At 37.8% G+C, this 22,500-nt stretch overlaps 2 protein-coding genes across 5 annotated transcripts in view; both read right to left on the reverse strand.

The window, feature by feature from the left end:
• Positions 1 to 2,221: 2,221 nt before the first annotated feature.
• Positions 2,222 to 3,349, reverse strand: LOC144956405 (uncharacterized). Its single transcript, XM_078886906.1, has 2 exons — positions 3,204 to 3,349; positions 2,222 to 3,000 (listed from the first exon to the last, which is right to left on the reverse strand). The coding sequence occupies exons 1-2, from the start codon at positions 3,347 to 3,349 to the stop codon at positions 2,469 to 2,471; spliced, it is 678 nt and encodes a 225-aa protein (XP_078743032.1). The 3' UTR covers positions 2,222 to 2,468.
• An 8,498-nt stretch (positions 3,350 to 11,847) lies between these two features.
• The window catches only part of LOC144956826 (uncharacterized), a 13,716-nt gene continuing 3,063 nt past the window's right edge, over positions 11,848 to 22,500 (reverse strand). Inside the window, exons 1-2 of one of the 4 annotated variants that reach the window (XM_078887574.1) lie at positions 17,984 to 18,019; positions 11,848 to 13,220 (exon numbers count right to left, since the gene is read on the reverse strand). In XM_078887574.1, coding sequence (XP_078743700.1) covers positions 11,945 to 13,021 — 1,077 coding nt within the window. In that variant the 5' untranslated portion in view covers positions 13,022 to 13,220; positions 17,984 to 18,019 and the 3' untranslated portion in view covers positions 11,848 to 11,944. Of the gene's footprint in view, positions 13,221 to 14,772; positions 14,906 to 16,496; positions 16,523 to 17,983; positions 18,020 to 22,500 lie in introns of those variants that run through there. The other 3 variants (XM_078887573.1, XM_078887571.1, XM_078887572.1) reach the window with 3 other exon arrangements.

Below are 22,500 nucleotides of genomic sequence, written 5' to 3' on the forward strand. Positions count from 1 at the left end.
ATCAAACCCCAACATAATACTCTCTACTAAAGAAGAAATTTACAAGCAAAATATGATAAACAACAATTGGATTTAATAGTCTGATGTCACGTCGCCCAGCAAGGGCTAGCAGTTTGGTTCTAAACAAAGAAAATTAGTACTTTTTATTCATCATGCTGGCTAGAACTTTTTCATATGTCTTGTGATCAGAATGTATGTCACACGGTCAGGGCACGAGTGTGCACGGTTCGGACCCAGACGGCGACACTTATATAAGAAAAAAAAAATAAAAAGGGGGGGTGAGGCTGACTGCCAAAGATTCACAAATTATGAACACAAGTCCGAGATTTAAGTGTATATGATATGAAGTGTTTATTAATTAATGTAATGAGCTGGATATAAATGAAATGTATATGATTGAATATAGCAGATGAATCAAGATGGTATGGTGGATGATGATAATGATGATGATGTTGATGTAATGAATGTTATCAAGATGACGCTTCTAAGTAGAATTATGATATTGATAATATAGTCAGTGATAAAAGGATAAATGTCAAAATAATATTGATGAAACTAATGATTGACAGATATGATGAGTTGGTGATAGAAGTGAATGATGTGAATATAAAGCTAAATGATATATGAATAATGATAGAAAAACATGATTATTTAGTTTGTATGACCTCAGGGTCCCCAACTTATCTCCGTCTGTGTGAAGATGATATTCTACGTGCTGTAGTTGCCTGTGTGTTATTCCAAGTGTGGGTTATTGATGAGCTAAATGTCCAGATGAATGACACACAGTACCAATGTATTAGGTTCCAGACAATGTCTGTTATCAAACAATGGATTGTTTTTCAAATCCTGTATAGGTCACAGTATGTAATTATGTCTATTTTGTAACAGGTTTCAGTTCTTGTTTTTGTTCATTAAGTAATAGGTTTCAGTTCTTGTTTTTGTTCATTAAGTAATAGGTTTCAGTTCTTGTTATTAAAGGTTATACGTTATAGTCAATGTTCATTGATGTTACAATGAGTCACATAAAGGTGACTTGATGGTCAGGTAAAGTCACAAAAAGGTTAAAGAAAGGCCAGATCTCTAGATTTGGGACAGAAAATGAAAACAATGATAATCAATTCTTTAAAATATCAACACCGATATAAAACTCAGTATAAAACCGGATAAGTAACACATCGCAAAATAGCACTGGAAACTCGGGTATCACTATTATGATAAACAATCAAATAAATCAGAAATGCCGATAATCACAACAGAACACAATATTTCAATAGATTACAAATAACACTGAAATCTCACCAACAGAGCACTACTCAAAAGAAATCAAACAACATTAATTTCTGTTTGGTAATACTGTCTCACAACAGAGACAGGAGTTAGAAGCCGTGATAGAACGTTACTATGGACTTTCACAACAGAAAATACAAAACGTCCTTCTCCACCACGGACTTACAGCAGAACTGAAGATGAAATTAAAAGTCACTATCTTTACCATCCCTATTCGCATGAATCATGGAAAAAAACTCGAGGCGAAATGGGGGTGGGTGTTGTAATTTAATGTTCTTCTCCCCTAAACACGTTCACCCCTAAATGAATACAAAGCGCGTACGATGGATGGATCGTCACGAAGTCAACCATGGTCTATGGAGACAATGGCCATTCACAGCTCCGATAACGTCAGGGATTAAATTGGGGATGTCGAAGATCAGACTCTGAGACACGACGGAAATGCTACACCCTCACGTTTTAGAGTGACAAAAGAAATAAATCAAGATAAGGTTGGATGTCCTGAGTCGTGCATACACAGGTATTTCCCTACAGCGCCTTAAAACGCAAAGGCATTTCCTTACAGCCCCCCACTTAAGACAAAATCTTGGATTATGTCTAAAAGACCAGGAAATGCCTGAGCAATGTCTTCATCAGCTTGCCTGGCTGAATAGTCCGGACCATGGTTCTTGGTTCCCTTGTCTGATGCCGGCATGATCGTCCCACGAGGTCGACAGCAACACGCGGAAATGGAGTCTCAATTAAGGGCATCTCCTGACGGGGAACTTTCTGTGTTTTACCTTTCGGTACGCACCTTTGACATACATCGCATGAACGACAATATTTGCGCACGTCAGTCCAAATGCTCGGCCAATAAAACGCTTCTAGAATGCGTTCTGTTGTCTTCTTGGCCGCCAAGTGTCCAACAAAGACACCCTCATGCGCGAGCCGCATGACTGTGATACGCAGTCCCTTCGGTAGCACCACCTGTTTCGTTGGATTTCCATGGTGTACCTTGGGCGAAGTGTAGTGGCGGTACAGGATTCCGTCCTCGTATGCATACCACTGTTTACTTATCTTGTTGGTGATTTTCTTCTCACCGCTGCTTGCAAACTCTCTAGCTTTAGCTATTGATGTGTCAGCTTCTTGTTGAGCCTTTAAATATGCGGGCGTCACGTCAATTTTCGGGGCAGGTAACGTCACTAACTTCTTCGTCTTCTTGTGCTTTGAGCCTCGTGTCTCGACTGCTCGCACAGAACGTTTGTTACACATACCAGGACATTTCGCCCCTGGTATGTTTCCAAGGATGACGTCAAATAGTGGGTGTTCCATTTCCACCGCACTGACTTCACCTTTAAAATATGGACAGTCAATGGTGACGTCCACCGTCGTGGTCCCTCTAGCAGTGCCGTCAGCAAGTAGGACCGGGACTTTCCGTGTTCCCTGCTACTGCCGTCAACTAGGCCCTTCTTGACCACCACACAACTGCATCCACTGTCCCGGAGTACAGTCACCGGTCGGCCGTTTAGTAAGCCGTTGGCTACCGGCATATTCTTGTCTCGTCCCTCGTGGCCCAGGCATAAGGCCGACGTTACTGGGAGTGTGCAGCCGCACATCAGTTGCAGGTGCCCATGGCTGCATTGTTTTGAATCTTCGTCAGTGTAGTTAGGTGCTGACATTGAGGCGACCTGTGGAGGTTGTAGCCTCTTCTCATCAAACTGCCTTTCCGGCAGTCTATCGAAGTGTGCCCCCGTTTCTTGCAGTAGTCACATATACTGACCGTTACTGCGGCCAGTCCGGGTTTTGTTCTACAATCTCTGGCAATATGTCCCGCTCTCTTGCATATGTGACATGTGACTGGACCGTTCCTAGGCGGTCCGCTTAATTCTCTCTGGTTGAGATTCTCTGGCCTTACTTGATTCGAGTCCATCTCTTGCTTTGTTCTGATTTGTGCTGATCTCGTGAAGGCACCTGCTGAGCCGTGAGCATCTATATATTGACTGATCAGTTCCACAACTGATCTCACACTTGCGGGCTTTCTTTCTTTGACAAACACGAGAAGCTCTCGCCCACAAATGTCCATCAACTGCTCCTTAATAATTAGGTCAGTGATGTCACCGGCATCTTCCTTGTTCTTTCCTGCCATTTCCACCCACTTGCTGAAGTAACTGCTAATCCGATTACTAAACTGCTCAATGCTTTCTCCCGACTCGGTCTTGACTTGCGAAAATTTTTGCGAAATCCATCTTCCGTTAAATTATATCGCTTAAGGAGGCTTGCCTTCAGGATAGAGTAGTTGTTGGCCTCATCGTCGGATAGGCGACTGTATACTTCCAAGGCGTTGCCAGTAAGGAGAGCGCTGAGGTGGGTGGCCCAATCTTCCTCCTCCCATCCATTTACTCGCGCATACCTTTCGAATCTTTGAAGATAGTCGTGGAGATGATCATTGGCAGCATGAAAAGGTGGTAATTTTGGTAGTCTAATAGTTTTCATGTGACTAGTACTTTCCGCCTGACCTCCGATTGCTCCCTCTTCCCTGCCTTCATTTTTCCTCTGTTGCAATTCCAATCGCAAAGTAATTAGTGCTGTCTCTTCTCGCAACCTTTCCGTCTCTAATTTAACCTCTCTCTTTCAATTTCGATATCTCTTTCCGCCCTTGCCCTCTCTGCCTCAAGTTCTCCCTGTTTTCTGTCGTCTTCATCTTTGATAGTCTTCTCTATCCAGTCTTTCAAATCACTTCCTGAGAGACCCAAAGATGATCCAATCTTAGCTAACTTTTCAATGCTAGTACTCATGTCTGGAACTGTAATGTAGGCAGAAACGGCCGTAAACTAAAATGTTATACAATGAAAAATCAAATAGAAAACGTAGACAGCCAATGGCGTCGCTAAAGGGAAGAGCAAAAGAATAACTTTGATAAGGTTGAATAATCACCGAGACTGTGGATGACAATGAAATGAGGAGAGGTGTTTAGAGCGATTAAAGTGGATTATCTATATAATAGAGGAGGAGGGGGTGTAACAAGATTAATGAAACCTGTGTTATCGACTGAAACAATATATGAAGAGGAACTAGGTTCAAAACTGTTAGTCCTTAAAAACAGCTCGTGGCTAAGTGCTAGCTAGATATAACTGCAATTATACAATTACTCTTGGTGTGTATAGATGTATGTGTGTCTCAAAACTTATCAATTCACAATATGCAAAAACAATGGCAATCAGATATCCTACCCGGCAGCTCCACCAAATTATGTCACACGGTCAGGGCACGAGTGTGCACGGTTCGGACCCAGACGGCGACACTTATATAAGAAAAAAAATAAAAAGGGGGGGTGAGGCTGACTGCCAAAGATTCACAAATTATGAACACAACAAGTCCGAGATTTAAGTGTATATGATATGAAGTGTTTATTAATTAATGTAATGAGCTGGATATAAATGAAATGTATATGATTGAATATAGCAGATGAATCAAGATGGTATGGTGGATGATGATAATGATGATGATGTTGATGTAATGAATGTTATCAAGATGACGCTTCTAAGTAGAATTATGATATTGATAATATAGTCAGTGATAAAAGGATAAATGTCAAAATAATATTGATGAAACTAATGATTGACAGATATGATGAGTTGGTGATAGAAGTGAATGATGTGAATATAAAGCTAAATGATATATGAATAATGATAGAAAAACATGATTATTTAGTTTGTATGACCTCAGGGTCCCCAACTTATCTCCGTCTGTGTGAAGATGATATTCTACGTGCTGTAGTTGCCTGTGTGTTATTCCAAGTGTGGGTTATTGATGAGCTAAATGTCCAGATGAATGACACACAGTACCAATGTATTAGGTTCCAGACAATGTCTGTTATCAAACAATGGATTGTTTTTCAAATCATGTATAGGTCACAGTATGTAATTATGTCTATTTTGTAACAGGTTTCAGTTCTTGTTTTTGTTCATTAAGTAATAGGTTTCAGTTCTTGTTTTTGTTCATTAAGTAATAGGTTTCAGTTCTTGTTATTAAAGGTTATACGTTATAGTCAATGTTCATTGATGTTACAATGAGTCACATAAAGGTGACTTGATGGTCAGGTAAAGTCACAAAAAGGTTAAAGAAAGGCCAGATCTCTAGATTTGGGACAGAAAATGAAAACAATGATAATCAATTCTTTAAAATATCAACACCGATATAAAACTCAGTATAAAACCGGATAAGTAACACATCGCAAGATAGCACTGGAAACTCGGGTATCACTATTATGATAAACAATCAAATAAATCAGAAATGCCGATAATCACAACAGAACACAATATTTCAATAGATTACAAATAACACTGAAATCTCACCAACAGAGCACTACTCAAAAGAAATCAAACAACATTAATTTCTGTTTGGTAATACTGTCTCACAACAGAGACAGGAGTTAGAAGCCGTGATAGAACGTTACTATGGACTTTCACAACAGAAAATACAAAACGTCCTTCTCCACCACGGACTTACAGCAGAACTGAAGATGAAATTAAAAGTCACTATCTTTACCATCCCTATTCGCATGAATCATGGAAAAAAACTCGAGGCGAAATGGGGGTGGGTGTTGTAATTTAATGTTCTTCTCCCCCTAAACACGTTCACCCCTAAATGAATACAAAGCGCGTACGATGGATGGATCGTCACGAAGTCAACCATGGTCTATGGAGACAATGGCCATTCACAGCTCCGATAACGTCAGGGATTAAATTGGGGATGTCGAAGATCAGACTCTGAGACACGACGGAAATGCTACACCCTCACGTTTTAGAGTGACAAAAGAAATAAATCAAGATAAGGTTGGATGTCCTGAGTCGTGCATACCACAGGTATTTCCCTACAGCGCCTTAAAACGCAAAGGCATTTCCTTACAATGTATAAAAGTCAAAACATGATCAAATTTATAATGTTTTTCTCCTCTGAATACACTTTCATTCTCGTATGAAAAGTATTTCATAAAGGCATCCGCCATTGTTCCGATAGTTTAGAACCAGTTACTAAGTTTTGACGTCATTTTTTGGTCAGTATCAGCGTGGCCTTCGTAGAATTATGGCCTGATACTGACCAAAAAAATGACGTCTAAATGCCAGTCCTTTTGGATTTCAGTATCAGGCTATAACATAACGATGGCTACGGTATCAGGCGATAACTTTACGATGGCTACGCTGTTACCCGATATTTTCCACTTTTGAGTGATGAGTCTCAGAAAAAGTCTATAGATATTTTGTTTAAGGACGGATTTTAATAATTTACGTCTTGTTTTCTTCAAGAGGAATTACTCTATCGTTTAGTGTTGTTTCAAAACCAATGCTTTGCTCGGCGCATGGTTGAGTCCTTGGAATTGGCTCTTTACTCAAATTCTCTCACCGTAATCAGGTGTAAAATGAGTACTCGGCCGTTAACAGCGTTGTCTCTGTCGGAAAAAATTGTAATATCGCCTAAAAGGCGTCATGTCTTGTTCTACATGTTACATGTTGCTGTTGGTCAGGGAACCCTTGTAAAGCGCTTTGAGCACGTTAAGTGGATTTTGCTCTTTTTAAAAGCTCAAGGTTTTTTTTTCTTTTGAAGACTTCAAGAGGATTGCATTCAAGCAAGTTGCTGGTTACCGTTTCAATGGGGTGTTTACATATGAAACAGGAAGGGATGTTTCCATAAACCCTCCCCCCCCCCAACAACAACAAAACAAAACAAAACAAAAAAGAAAAACCAAAACAAAACAAACCCCAACATAATACGCTCTACTAAAGAAGAAATTTACAAGCAAAATATGATAAACAACAATTGGATTTAATAGTCTGACGTCACGTCCGCCCAGCAAGGGCTAGCAGTTTGGTTCTAAACAAAGAAAACTGGTGCTTTTTATTCTTCATGCTGACAAGGAACTTATTCACATGTCATGTGATCAGAATGTACAAAAGTCAAAACATGATCAGATTTATTATGTTTTTCTCCTCTGGATACACTTTTATGCTCGTCGGAAAAGTATTTCGTAAGGGCGTCCGCCCTTGTTCCGATAATTTAGAACCAGTTACTAAGTTACCATGCGTCAATACGAGGGAAGTGACGTAACGACTGTTGAAGCGTATTATTGTGAGAAGGTCATGGATCGTTTTGAGTTTTTGTCCTTTAAGAGTCAGAAAGTAATAATATACATACATAATGTATAGATAGAACGAAGATGACGTCACTCAGGTCTTTGTTATTGTTTTTCGCCATCCGCGTTTATGAGTAATTCTCACTAAACTGTATCAACCAGACTATAAAAGTTCATGGTTACACATAGTTTTGTGTGTTGGTCAGTTATACTTCCGGATGGCAATATTATGAGATTCTTAGCCAAGCGCATACTATCTATAGATTGAACGAACATGACGTCACTCAGGTCTTTGTTATTGTTTTTTGCCATCCACGTTTATGAGTAATTCTCACTAAACTGTATCAACCAGACTATAAAAGTTCATGGTTACACATAGGTTTGTGTGTTGGTCCATTACATTTCCGGGTGGCAATGTTGTGAGCTTCTTAGCCAAGCGCATCCTATCTATAGATAGTTCGAAGATGACGTCACTCAGGTCTTTGTTTTTGTTTTTTGCCATCCGCGTTTATGAGTAATGCTCACTGAACTGTATTAACCTGACTATAAACGTTCATGGATACACTCAGTTTTATGTGTTGGTCCGTTATACTTCCGGATGGCAATGTTATGAGCTTCTTAGCCAAGCGCATACTATCTATATACAGGCGTCATGTCTCGTCCTAAATGTTAAGGGTTGGTGGTGGCCAGGGACCCCTTGTATGAGCACATTCAGTGGAATAGATAGAATGCGCTTGGCCAAGGAGTTCACAACATTGCCATCCGGAAGTATAACGGACCAACACACAAACTCTGTGTAACCATGAATGTTTATAGTCAGGTTAATACAGTTTAGTGAGAACAACTCACAAACGCGGATGGCAAGAACAATAACAAAGGCCTGAGTGACGTCATCTTCGAACTATCTATAGACCGTAGCCATCATTAACTTATAGCCTGACAGAGACCAAAAAATGACGTCAAAAGACCAGTCTTTGGCTACAAAAGAAAACAAATCGTGAGTTGTATTCAATAGTTAACCAATGGGAGTTCTTGTGTCCATGAGCACTATTAACGACAACTCTCTAGGCGGTGCAAAAAACAAAAAAAAAAAAAACAACAAATAATGACGTAAAAAGACCAGTCCTTTTGGGTCTCAGTGCGTACCGTTAAGTTATATAGCCTGACACTGAAACCCAAAAAGACTGGCATTTTGACATCATTATTTGTTTTTTTTGCACCGCCTAGCGAGTTGTCGTTAGTAGAGCTCATAGAAACAAGTGGTCCCATTGGTTGAACTGTTGAATACAACTCACGATTTGTTTTCTTTTGTGGTCAAAGACTGGCATTTTGATGTCCTTTTTTGGTCAGTGTCAGGCTATAGATAGTATGCGCTTGGCTAAGAAGCTCATAACATTGCCATCCGGAAGTATAACGGACCAACACACAAAACTGTGTGTATCCATGAACGTTTATAGTTAGGTTAATACAGTTCAGTGAGCATTACTCATAAACGTGGATGGCAAAAAACAATAACAAAGACCTGAGTGACGTCATCCTTTGGTCAGTGTCAGGCTATAAGTTAACGATGGCTACGAATAGACACTGTATAGATAGTTCGAAGATGACGTCAATCATGTCTTTGTTATTGTTTTTTGCCATCCGCTTTTATGAGTAATGCTCACTGAACTGTATTAACCCGACTATAAACGTTCATGGATACACACAATTTTGTGTGTTGGTTCGTTATACTTCCGGATGGCAATGTTATGAGCTTCTTAGCCAAGCGCATACTATCTATAGATAGTTCGAAGATGACGTCAATCATGTCTTTGTTATTGTTTTTTGCCATCCGCGTTTATGAGTAATGCTCACTGAACTGTATTAACCCGACTATAAACGTTCATGGATACACACAGTTTTGTGTGTTGGTCCGTTATACTTCCGGATGGCAATGTTATGAGTTTCTTAGCTAAGCGCATACTATCTATAAAAGTACAAGTTATGTAGGCGGTTTCTATCAGCTTTGCATGGCAATGTCTGATGTTCCTTTCAATGAACCCTAGTGCGTTATATTCTGAATTATTAACTTTCTTTAAGTTCAGAATGCTTATGTAGGCATGGTGGGACATAATGATTTGTGACCCATCGTTTCAAAACGGTATTATGTCGGAACGAACCAAATTCTTAAAAGCCGAATTAAATGTCAAACTGGTCAAACATATAAATTCGATACTGACCAAAAAATGACGTCAAAATGCCAGTCTTTTGCCACAAATGAAAACAAATTGTGAGTTGTATTCAACAGTTCAATCAATGGGACCACTTATTTCCATGAGCTCTGCTAACAACAACTCACTAGCCGGTGAAAAACAAAAACAAATAGTGACGTCAAAAGACCGGTTCTTTTGGGTCTCAGTGCGTAGCCATCGTTATGTTATAGCCTGACACTGAAACCCAAAAAGACTGACTATAGATAGAATGCGCTTGGCCAAGGAGTTCACAACATTGCCATCCGGAAGTATAACGGACCAACACACAAACTCTGTGTAACCATGAACTTTTATAGTCTTGTTAATACAGTTTAGTGAGAACAACTCACAAACGCGGATGGCAAAAACAATAACAAAGGCCTGAGTGACGTCATCTTCGAACTATCTATAGTATCAGGCTATAGATAGAATGCGCTTGTCTAAGAAGCTCATAACATTGCCATCCGGAAGTATAACGGACCGACACACAAAACTGTGTGTATCCATGAACGCTTATAGTCTGGATAATACAGTTAAGTGAGCGTTACTCATAAACGCGGATTGAAAAAAAAAAAACAATAACAAAGACCTGAGTGACGTCATCTTCAAACAATCTATAACATAACGATGGCTACAACTGGATACATACATTGTCCATTTGATCTTCTGACGTAAGAAAGTCTTATTTTATAGATAGTTCGAAGATGACGTCACTCAGGTCTTTGTTATTGTTTTTTGCCATCCGCGTTTATGAGTAATGCTCACTGAACTGTATTAACCCGACTATAAACGTTCACGGATACACACAGTTTTGTGTGTTGGTCCGTTATACTTCCGGATGGCAATGTTATGAGCTTCTTAGCCAAACGCATACTATCTATAAAGGTAATCTATCATCGCTCTTGTACGCCCCTTAACCATCTCCTTACCAACTATAGGAAAATCGTCACATTCTTTACGATACAACCAACATTTTTCTTATTCAAATTTCTATTGTACATCATAAAATTTAAAGAAAATGAACAGTGTGTTTTGCTGAAGAAATTATTTATCGCAAGATGATGATGATGATGATGATGATGATGATGATGATGATGATGATGATGATGATGATGATGATAATGATGTTGTTGTTGTTGATGCCGGTTTTTTTGTTTGTTTTTGTTTTTTTTGTCGATGACTACTATGCCACTTTTTAGGACAATAAAGATATATTATTATTATTCACTTATCTACTGCTATTGTGTTTGAGTGATAAAAAATCTATTTTTGTGTTAGTGGGGTGTGAAGTTTTGGAGAAAATCCGGAAAGTGGCTGGTAAGGAGAGAGTTATTTTCAGGAATATTCCAGATATGTCCTCACACAAAAATCCATTAATAAAGACAAACCAAAAGGTAATTTGTTCAGTAAGACAATCTTATAAAACAGCGTTAAGTTCTTATAGTATGGCTATGACCGTAGCCATCGTTATGTTATAGCCTGACACTGAAATCCAAAAGGACTGGCAGTTTGACGTCATTATTTGGTTTTTGCACCGCCTTGTGAGTTGTCGTTAGTAGAGCTCACGGAAACAAGTCATTTCATTGGTCGAACTATTGAATACAACTCACGATTTGTTTTCTTCTGTGGCAAAAGACTGGCATTTTGACGTCATTTTTTGGTCAGTGTCAGGCCATAACTTTATGAAGGCCACGCTATGACAAAGAATTTTCTTCTTGTTTTGTGTTGTATAAGAATTAATTTGATTAAGAAAAATGTTCATAAAATCGTAACGAATGTGACAATTCTTCTGTGGTTGGTAAGGAGAGGGTTAATGCATAAGAATCTGCTTATACATCCTGCTTCTGATACAGTTATTGAGCTTTGCACGTTTTTTATATAGGGCCATATCCACTAAATATGCTCAAAGCGCTTTACAAGGGGTCCCTGGCCAACAGTAATAGCTAACATTTAGGACGGGACAGGACGCCTGTTAGGCGATTTTACAATTTTTTCGGACGGAGACAAAGCTGTTAACGACCAGGTATTCATTTTACACCTGAGTACGATGAGGGAATGTGAGTAAATAGCCTTCTCCAAGGAATCAACTATACCGAGCGCGAGGCTCGAACTCAGGACCTTCCGATCCGAAAGCGAGTGTCATACCACTAGACCACATAGCCGCTACATCGACATGATCAAATAATGTAAACTATTCATTGTTAGCCATCCAAAGAACTGTTTGGTGACACACTTTTATGGAGTTTTGAACCGGAACAACAAAAGGAAGCTGTGACGTCACGACTTCTCTACCCCTAGTTATTCACCAGGTGATCGTTTATTTTGTCTCGGGTTTTCTACAAGGAAACATTTGGTGGAACACAGCCTTGTAATTTGAACTGTTTTTGTAGTAAATCAAGACGTTTAAAGTGGCGTTCACAGACTCCATCAAAAATGTTAATGAGGCCATCGATTTATTGAAGTTTTGGTATTGGCCCTCCACCGAAATTCTTCTATCCAACCACATGGCCAGTTGTAATACAACCGTGGGTAAGAAACAAATAAGAAATAACGTAGAAATAAACACCACCATCCTCGAAACTTTCTGGTCCTTGCTGATTACAGTCTTACCAGTAGCGTTTTCCCCACCGCCATTGCTGTTACTATTTTTATCGCTTTCTGTTTTTAAACTCGCCTGGTGCGTTGATTCCATCCGCCATTTTGATTTTTCTTTAAGTTTTACTACAAGTAAAACCGTTGATATTATGATAAAGATGAAGAATGAAATAGATAGAAAGACGTTGATTGTGGGGAAAATAAATTCAATCTCTTCTCGGTCATTTGTGAAGACGAGCCCTAACAGCGTTTTATTGTACTGAATGTAAAATCTTGTTCCAATCCTGTTCGTGTAGAAAATCGGCACAACCAAAGCGATGTTGAACGCGTAGCAAAACAAAAGGTAACACAAGACCCGACGTTTGGTGAAAATCCATTTGATTTTCAGGGGCAGCCACACGCAAAGACATCGTTCAAAAATGATAAGAGCCGTGATGAAAGTTGTGATCTTTGTAAAAACCACGTGGGGCCACGCGCCGAGAATATACGATATTTCATCGGATTCGAAGGATAAATCTAACTGTCTGAACCAAGGATTCATAGCAATTGACAACCAAATCGACGTGATGCAAGATCCGAAGTCAGAGATGGCGAGAGCGAATAAACTCATATTAATATCATTTTTCTCTGAAAATCCCATTCTGTAAAAGGCGACCATGTTGATTCCGTTGCTAATGACGCCGAGTAAGTTGACAAGGCCTACGAGAATGGACCAATTGACGACGCGGAAATAGTAAAAAGTCTCGTCACTGATGAGAGGCTTAAAACCACAGTCATCCACGGTTATGTTACACTCCATTTTTTTCTTCTTGCAATGTTGAATAACCACAAAAACACCTACGAAGGGTAAAGTGAAAGAATAAAAAGATGTGGCGAGTTGCGGCGAGCGGTGATGAGAAAATATTATATTGTTTGAAATGTTGAAAAATCCGGCTCTTTCATTCCGAAATGGCAAAATTTATACTTTTGAGTCAATGATGTAGGGTAAAATCTCACACCTGTGAAATAAATAAATAAATAAATAAACAAATAAATAAATAATTAAATGAATAAATATTCAAAGTTATTAACTTAAAACAAATAGATGAATAAACTAACAATCTTCTTCTTCTTCTTCTTCTAGGTTCCATGCCTGGTCCAGGCTTCGGATACTGCATGAATTATCTCTCTCCATTCCTCCCTGTCTCTTGCCTTTTCAAACAGCTCTTGGATTGTTAGGCTGGTGAAGCCCTTCAGTTGGTCTATGAGTGTTTTTCTTTGTCTCCCCCGGGCGCGTTTACCAGGTATTTTTCCACAACTTGCCAGGTATTCATTCTTATCTTTCCTTACTATGTGTCCGAAAAAGGATAGTTGTCGATCCACTATTAAGGGCATTAGTTTCCTTTGTTGGTATGTTTGTTTTAGCACTTCTTCGTTCGTTTTGTGTGCAGTATACGATATTCTCTGCATCCTTCTCAAGCACCACATTTCAAAAGCTTCAATGTTCTTTTGTGTTTCTGCATTTGTAGTCCAGCTTTCGCATCCGTATAACAAGATTGGCCACACGTAGCACTTCAAGACTCGGAATCTAATCCCGAACGACATCTGTTTGTTTTTCAAAATGTTTCCCAGGTCCATGAAGGCCTGTTTGGCTTGAGTTATTCTTGCTCGTATGTCTCGGTTACATCTTCCATCTGTTGTCACTATTGAACCTAGGTATTTAAAACTTTCTACGTTGGTAAGTTGCTCGCCGTGAATCGTTATATTGCAGGTGTTGTTGTTTTCGGGGTTTTTCTGTATTACCATGCATTCCGTTTTGGTGATATTCACTTCCATTCCCTTGGCTTCACTATCTACTACCACTTTGTCAACAATCTTTTGAAGTTGGATTTCTGATGTTGCAATGAGTACCGTATCGTCTGCGTATCTTATATTATTTATGTTGTGACCTCCCACTTTTATTCCCTCCATATTATTTATGCCCCTCATGATTGTTTCTTGGTATAGATTAAACAGATCTGGTGAGGCAACACACCCTTGACGGACTCCTTTCTTAATAGGAATGGAATTTCCTGTAGAGTTTCCGATTTTGATAGATGCCTGCTGGGTGTAGTATAATGTTTGCATGAGTCTGAGGTCTTTCTCATCAGCGCCAATGGAGTGCAGTTGTTTTAATATTTCTTCGTGGCGTACTCTATCAAAAGCTTTTTTGTAGTCGACAAAACAGAGGTATAGTGGGGTCTGAACCTGTATAGCTCTTTCACTTAAAACACGGAGGAGGTATATTGCGTTCCTTGTCCCTCTGTCAGGTTGGAATCCATATTGTTCTTCTGCGATTTCGGGGTTAATCTTATTCCTTAGCCTGTTGATAATTATACGCAACAGTATTTTGTTGATGTGGCTTATTAAACTTATAGTTCTAAAATTTTCGCATCTGACTGCACCTGCTTTCTTTGGTATTGCTATGAAAATAGAGTTACAGAGATCTTCTGGAATTTTCCCAGTATTGTATATATTGTTGAATAATATGTGAAGTTCATCAATTGCTAGATCTCCTAGGCTTTTTAATACCTCTACAGATATTTCATCAGGGCCTGTTGCTTTACCATCCCTCATTCGTTCCATGGCATGTTCAATTTCACTTTTGGTGATGTTTGGTCCGCTTAATGGTTCTTTGAATTTCAGTGGTGGTTCATTTAACTAACAATAGATAAATTGATAAAGAAAGAAACATAAATGGATAAATAAATAAACATGAATTATAAACAGATAATTAATAAAAATATTACTCAAGCTCTATGTGTACATAATATGCTCCCCCACAGTGTTAACCAATAGATTTTTAACCAATCAAAACATGGGATTTGTGACACACCTTAAAACGTGGTCGGACAAGCATGGTTGGTTGTTTATAAACAATAACGTGAATGAAATCGTAGCCATCGTAAAGTTATAGCCTGATACTGATCAAAAAAATGATGTCAAAATGCCAGTCTTTTACCACAAAAGAAAACAAATCGTGAGTTGTATTCAATAGTTCAACCAATGAACTAACTTGTTTCCATGAGCTCTACTAACGACAACTCACTAGGCGGTGCAAAAACCAACTAATGACGTCAAACTGCCAGTCCTTTTGGATTTCAGTATCAGGCTATAGATAGAATGCGCTTGGTCAAGGAGTTCACAACATTGCCATCCGGAAGTATAACGGACCAACACACAAACTCTGTGTAACCATGAACTTTTATAGTCTGGTTAATACAGTTTAGTGAGAACAACTCACAAACTCGGATGGCAAAAACAATAACAAAGGCCTGAGTGACGTCATCTGCATACTATCTATAACATAACGATGGCTACGACGCTACACAAACCTAAAAAATGACGTCAAACTGCCAGTCCTAGAGAGCTATATTATGTTAACGATGTCGACGATGAAATCGACCTCTCTCTGATCATTGTTATGGTTGTTTTACACCCCAAATGCGTGACTAGTTATCAACTGTTATCTCGATCATAATATTAGAAACGTTTAAGTTTACACATACTTTTCTGTGTTGGTTATATTGATCAAGCGCCAGAACAGTAGGTATGTTACTCAGACATATCGATAGTAAAACCTGTGTAGCTTGCTATGTTTACCAATTGCTGTGAGTAAGAGAGTCTTTTCCAAGGACTCAACTATGTGCCGAGCTCGGCTCTAACCGTGGCCTTCGTAAGTTATGGCCTGACACTGACCAAAAAATGACGTCAAAATGCCAGTCTTTTGCCACAAAAGAAAACAAATCGTGAGTTGTATTCAATAGTTCAACCAATGAAATGACTTGTTTCCATGAGCTCGACTAACGACAACTCACTAGATGGTACAAAAGCCAAACAATGACGTCAAAATGCCAGTCCTTTTGGATTTCAAAATCAGGACGTAATTTCGTTATGTTATAGCCTGATACTGAAATCCAAACGGACTGGCAGTTTAACGTCAATTTTTTTGTTTTTGCACCGTCCAGGGAGTTGTCGTTAGTAGTGCTCATGGAAACAAGTTATTTCATTGGTTGCACTATTGAATTCAACTTACAATTTGTTTTGTTTTGTGGCAAAAGACTGGCATTTTGACGTCATTTTTTGGTCAGTATGAGGCCATAACTTTACGAAGGCCACGGTCAGGCTACAACATAACGATGGCTACGGTCGAACCCAGGACCTTCCAACCCGAAAGCGAGTGTCATAACACAAGACCACATAGCCCCGGGTTTAAGAAAAAATATTTTGGGATTTGTAGTAAAACTAAAACCTACCCGACGTGCACACATTCTGGGCCTGGCGTAACGTCGTGGTACAATGTACAACATTCTTCCTTGGTTTTAGAGTATTTTCACTACACCAATAAGCCCATATCAATTTGGGCTGTCAGACTTGCAAGTACGTAAGTGCACGTCGCCCCCCGCCCCCCCCCTCCCCCGCCTCCCCAACAAACACTAGCCGATATACAGCGCAATATCCACTAAATAAATAAAAAAATAAATTTTCGGTAAATTTTGACCACTTTTCCCCCCTAATGTTAAGTTGTCCTTATTATAATATGTTGTCACTGTGGCCACATTTGAGAACACAAGTGTGATGTAACAAACTGGTTCAAATCTCATAGGAAGTGTAAAACCACTCTTCCGGAGGACTGGACTATAGATAGTATGCAGATGACGTCACTCAGGCCTTTGTTATTGTTTTTGCTATCCGCGTTTGTGAGTTGTTCTCACTAAACTGTATTAACCAAACTATAAAAGTTCATGGTTACACAGAGTTTGTGTGTTGGTCCGTTATACTTCCGGATGGCAATGTTGTGAACTCCTTGGCCAAGCGCATTCTATCTATACTTTGTATAATTGACCTTTGGTTTCAGAGTGGTGGCATCTACTTTTCTAGCCTGAATAAATACTGGGCGTCACTGACGACAATCCGTCCTAACTCTTTAACGTCCCGTAAAATACTCATAGAAATCTATCCACACTTCCTGCTGCTACTGAAATAGTTATGCCATCATATGATTCAATATGCAACCTTTTTTCATTATAAGTCACATAACACTTCTAAGGATTTCTGAACCGGAAAAGTATAAGGCATGACGACACGAGATGGGTTGGCCAAATCCTGCGGAAAGAGCCCTGCAATATAACCAAGCAGGCATACGAATGGAACCCAAAGGGCAAGAGGAAACGGGGTCGTCCAAAGCAGACGTGGAGGAGAAGCCTTCATCAAGATTTGTGCGTCTCCAATCTTACCTGGAGTGGGGCAAAGGTCTGTGCCAAGGACAGAAAAAGATGGAAGATTGCTGTGGAGGCCCTATGCTCCGCCAGGAGCCAAGAGGCATAAATAAGTCAAGTAAGTCACGACGACGCGACGTTTCTATCTATAACAACAAGAAATGAAGTAAGAAGGAAAGTACCAGAAGACTACAGAGAATAAAAACTTCGCGGTGGCGAAGGGGACCCAAACCCGCGACCTTACTGGTACGACAACTCCGCCTGGTCGGGGAGATCGTGACTCTACCGCATGAGTTATCCACGCCCCCCCCCCCCCCCAAAAAAAAAGTCGCTTCAAACCGTAGTCTAACTAGAGCCTCTCTCCCCGACTTCTTGAGGTCACGGGTTCAATACACACAAACCCCGCGAGGTTAGTTGGCCTGTTTTTAAGCTTAACCAGCCATTTTCAGAATTTTCCCCAAAACTTCACACCCACCCAACACAAAAACAGACATTTCTTACTCAAACAGAAAAGCAACAAGCACATTTTATACACAATATTGTTTGACAATATGAGTTCTATTACAGAATGTCAAGTTTTTATATTTATAGCAAAAAGAAATGAAATCTGGATGAGCAAAGTGACGGTTGTATCGTAACAAATGTAATGATTTTCCAATAAGTGGTTGTAAGGGGAGGGTTAATAGCCAATAATATTCTCAACACAAACACAATAGTGTTTAGTGGATTTCTCCCTAAATTATCTGGCCACTTCTTATACTGTTTACTTTCCGGTTGACTACTTCCGATTGGAGTAACTTTCACTTCGTCTATTTATTATTAAACTTATAATCTTATCTTTCACTTGTCGTTGGCATTCTTTTATTTTTAACTTAGTAAGATCGCAACATCCTCACATCTTACAATGGAACATCGAAACGATTCTCTATTATGAGTATAAATCGATGACAAACGATTCTCTATTATGAGTATAAATCGATGACAAACGATTTTCCGATACACCCTTACTTATATACTTATATTCATACGGCAATCTAAAACGGATGATAACATGAATCGATCCTAGAAATTGGGCTTAAATTTCTTCCTAACTACACAAAATACCACATAATGACAAACCACTCAACTACATTATATATATATATATATAATATATATATATATATATATATATATATATATAATATATATATATTATATATTATCTATATCTATATTATATCTATGAATTATAAAACAAAAACCATGAAATAATAGTGCTCAACTTTAGTATAAAAGGAGCTATTTATAAACATTTGAAATATAATTAAGATAGTTTGACTTCTACAACGTTGTTATCGAGCGTTGCTCTCATCAGGAAGTGGAAGTGAAAGTAGATTGTTGTGTTTTCGTATTTTTATGGATTCAAACCAAACTTTCGCAACAACGTACAATGCCGTCTCATAAACCCATGTAAATCACAAATCGGAAAAATAAGTAAACATATTTTAGACAGAATCAACACCAAAATCGTCAAGAAAACCGAATTCAACCAATGGAGAAACACCGCTGAAGTTATCAACTGGTACAGAAACACAGAAAACAAACAACGACAAAACGCAATCATTTTTGACATCTGTAATTTCTACCCTTCAATCACCAAAACCCTACTCCTCAAAGCACCACAGTTCGCAAAAACCTTCGACAACATCACCGAAGAAGAAATACATATTATCCTGCACTCGAAGAATACATCACTTTACAATAATGGAACAGCATGGACAAAAAAATCAACAAACTTTGATGTCACCATGGGGAGCTACAATGGAGCAGAAACATGCGAGCTCGTCGGACTATATCTACTTTCTCAAATGCAAAATCTCGATATAAACATTGGACTATACAGGGACGACGGACTCGCATTGTGCAATAAAACACCGAGACAGACAGAATTAATAAAGAAAAAAATATGCAAAATCTTCCAGAACAACAATCTGAAAATTACAATTGAAGCCAACAAAAAAACATTCGACTTCCTGGAAATAACCATCAACCTAAACGACGGCACCTATCAACCATTTTCAAAACCAACAACATCCCATTGTACGTTCATAGACACAGCAATCATCCGCCATCCATAATAAAAAACATCCCGAGAGCATTAACAAACGATTATCTAACAACTCTACAAACAACAACATATTCAACGATGCAACCCCACCGTACACAAACGCACTACAAAAAAGTGGATATAACTACAAACTAGAATATGAGGAAGAGACCATTACCACCCCAACAAAAAAAAACGACAAAGAAAACGACACATAACATGGTTCAACCCACCCTACAGCAAGAATGTGACAACTTTTATCGGTAACAAATTCTTCAATCTACTACAAAAATGCTTCCCTCCCGGTCACGTTCTACACCCAATCATGAACAAAAACACCATCAAAATAGGATACACCTGTATGCCAAACATACAAAACATTATTTCATCCAACAATAACCGAAAACTATCACAGCCAGATCAGCCCAGCAACAACCTAGAGAAAAAATGCAACTGTAGGACCCAGACAACATGCCCACTAAACGGCAATTGCTTGACTCAAAACGTAATTTATCAAGCCACAGTAACACGACCAGACACACCAAAACAAGAAACATACATTGGCCCCACCGAGTGTCCATTCAAAACCAGATACAACCTGCATACATCTTCCTTCAGAAACATACACAAACGACATTCTACTACACTAAGCGAACACATTTGGAACCTCAAAGAAAAAAACATACAACACAGCATCACATGGAAAATCATCTCCAGAGCACAGTCGTACTCCCCCTCTTCTAAGATTTGCAACCTCTGCTTGGAAGAAAAATTCTTCATCATCACTAAACCGAACATAGCAACACTCAACAGAAGAAACGAACTAACTTCCGCATGCAGACATAGAAACAAACACCTTTTATGTAATTACGAACCTCCATAAACACGAATCCATAAAAATACGAAAACACAACAATCTACTTTCACTTCCACTTCCTGATGAGAGCAACGCACGATAACAACGTTGTAGAAGTCAAACTATCTTAATTATATTTCAAATGTTTATATTATATCTATGTAATATTCACTATATTATTGCATGTAATAGATACATTCTTCTTATTTAATTTACATGTTATTTTCTGTGATTTCTGTGTATTTGTAATGTCACTACTTTAATCCATCTCTTTTCTTTGCCACGTGCGTTGTACAATTTCCGAAAAGGATGAAAACAGTTTATTATTATTTTTGTTGTTATTATTATTATTATTATTATTATTATTATTATTATTATTATTATTATTATTATTATTATTATTATTATTATTATTATTATTATTTTTATTATTATATTATTATTATTGTTATTATTATTATTATTATTATTATTATTATTATTATTATTATTATTATTATTATTATTATTATTATTATTATTAGGAAGTGGTTATTCAGTATCAGATACTGAATAGTGCTTTGCCACTATTCAGTATCCATAAGGAACTCTTTTATTATAGAGAGAGTGAAAAGTGCGACAATCTCAGTTGAATGTAAATAAACTGCTGACCTACTACCAGATTGAACTCGTGCAGTAACTGACAGCCCGATTCAAAGTTGTAGAAATATTTTGACCGTTATTTTTAAATTTCTGCTATTGTGCAATTAACATTGTTCAAAATATCAAAAGAAGAGTGGCATTCAAATACATTTTTTAATGTCTAAATAGACATGATTAAAATGTCACTAAAAGTTCAGTGACACCATGGCTTGGTGGATAAGCTGTTTGACTCTGAACTTAAGGTTCGAGAGTTCAAATCCCGGCCGGGTTAACTTTTATTTTTCCCCAATATTTTTGTTTTAATCATTTTATTTGCTTGTAATATATTTTAATGTTTATATTATACTATTATTATATATTATATTATTATTATTATTATTATTAATTATTATTATTATATTATTATTATTATTATTATTATTATTATTATTATTATTATTATTTCTACTTACTATTATTATTATTGTTGTTGTTGTAATCGTCATCATCATCATTATTATGATTATGATTTTTAAATCAAGTAGTAGGAGTTATTTAATCAGTTATCGATTTATTACGAATATCTTTTATGTGTTATAATCTCGTTGTTGTTTTTCATTGATGAGCTTTTCTATTGTTCATTACTTTTTAAAATCTTGCTTTTTTCTGTTTGTCACATTTGTTGTTGTTGTTGTTCTTGTTGTTGTTTTTGTTTGTTTGTTTGTTTTGTCATCTAAGACAATCCCGATTCATTATAAATATGTGGCCAGACTTTCTGCCATTTTTAATTGAATGATGTACTTCCGTGAATTAATTGCAGTATTATATTAAAATTTACGTGATAATAATAATAATAATAATAATAATAATAATAATAATAATAATAATAATAATAATATAATAATAATAATATAATAATAATAATAGTAATAATAATAATAATAATAATAATAATAATAATAATAATAATATAATAATAATAATAATAATAATAATAATAATAATAATAAATAATATTTAAACAGATACTGAATATTAGACTACAATTGACATCTATTTACTGAATACCCGTGGTATTTTTAGGGGTGTTTCTTTTTTTACGAAACCTGAAACCTGCCGAAACACGCCGAAACCTGACAAAGTTAGGGGAAGCAGGCAGCAGTGGGGAGTGAACCTGGGACTCAGGGAAGTGTACACCATTGGGGAGTGAACCTGGGACTGGGTTTCGTAAAAAAAAAGCAATTACTTTTTTACGAAACCCAACAATATCCAACAAAGTTATGGAAAGAAAGTAGGCAACAGTGGGGGAGTGAACCTGAGACTCAGGGAAGTGTACACTATTGGGGAATAAACCTAAGTCTATGGTTTTTCGGTGGGTATTGGCGGGTTTCGTAAAAAAGTAATTGCTTCATTCTCGTCTGGTACCCAACTCCATAGTCCCAGGTTCATTTCCACTGATATCCTCTTCTCACAGT

Source organism: Berghia stephanieae, chromosome 11, assembly GCF_034508935.2.
Source record: "Berghia stephanieae isolate SIO BIC M18660-M18661 chromosome 11, UCSD_Bste_1.3, whole genome shotgun sequence".
NCBI classification, from domain to species: Eukaryota; Metazoa; Mollusca; class Gastropoda; order Nudibranchia; family Aeolidiidae; genus Berghia; species Berghia stephanieae.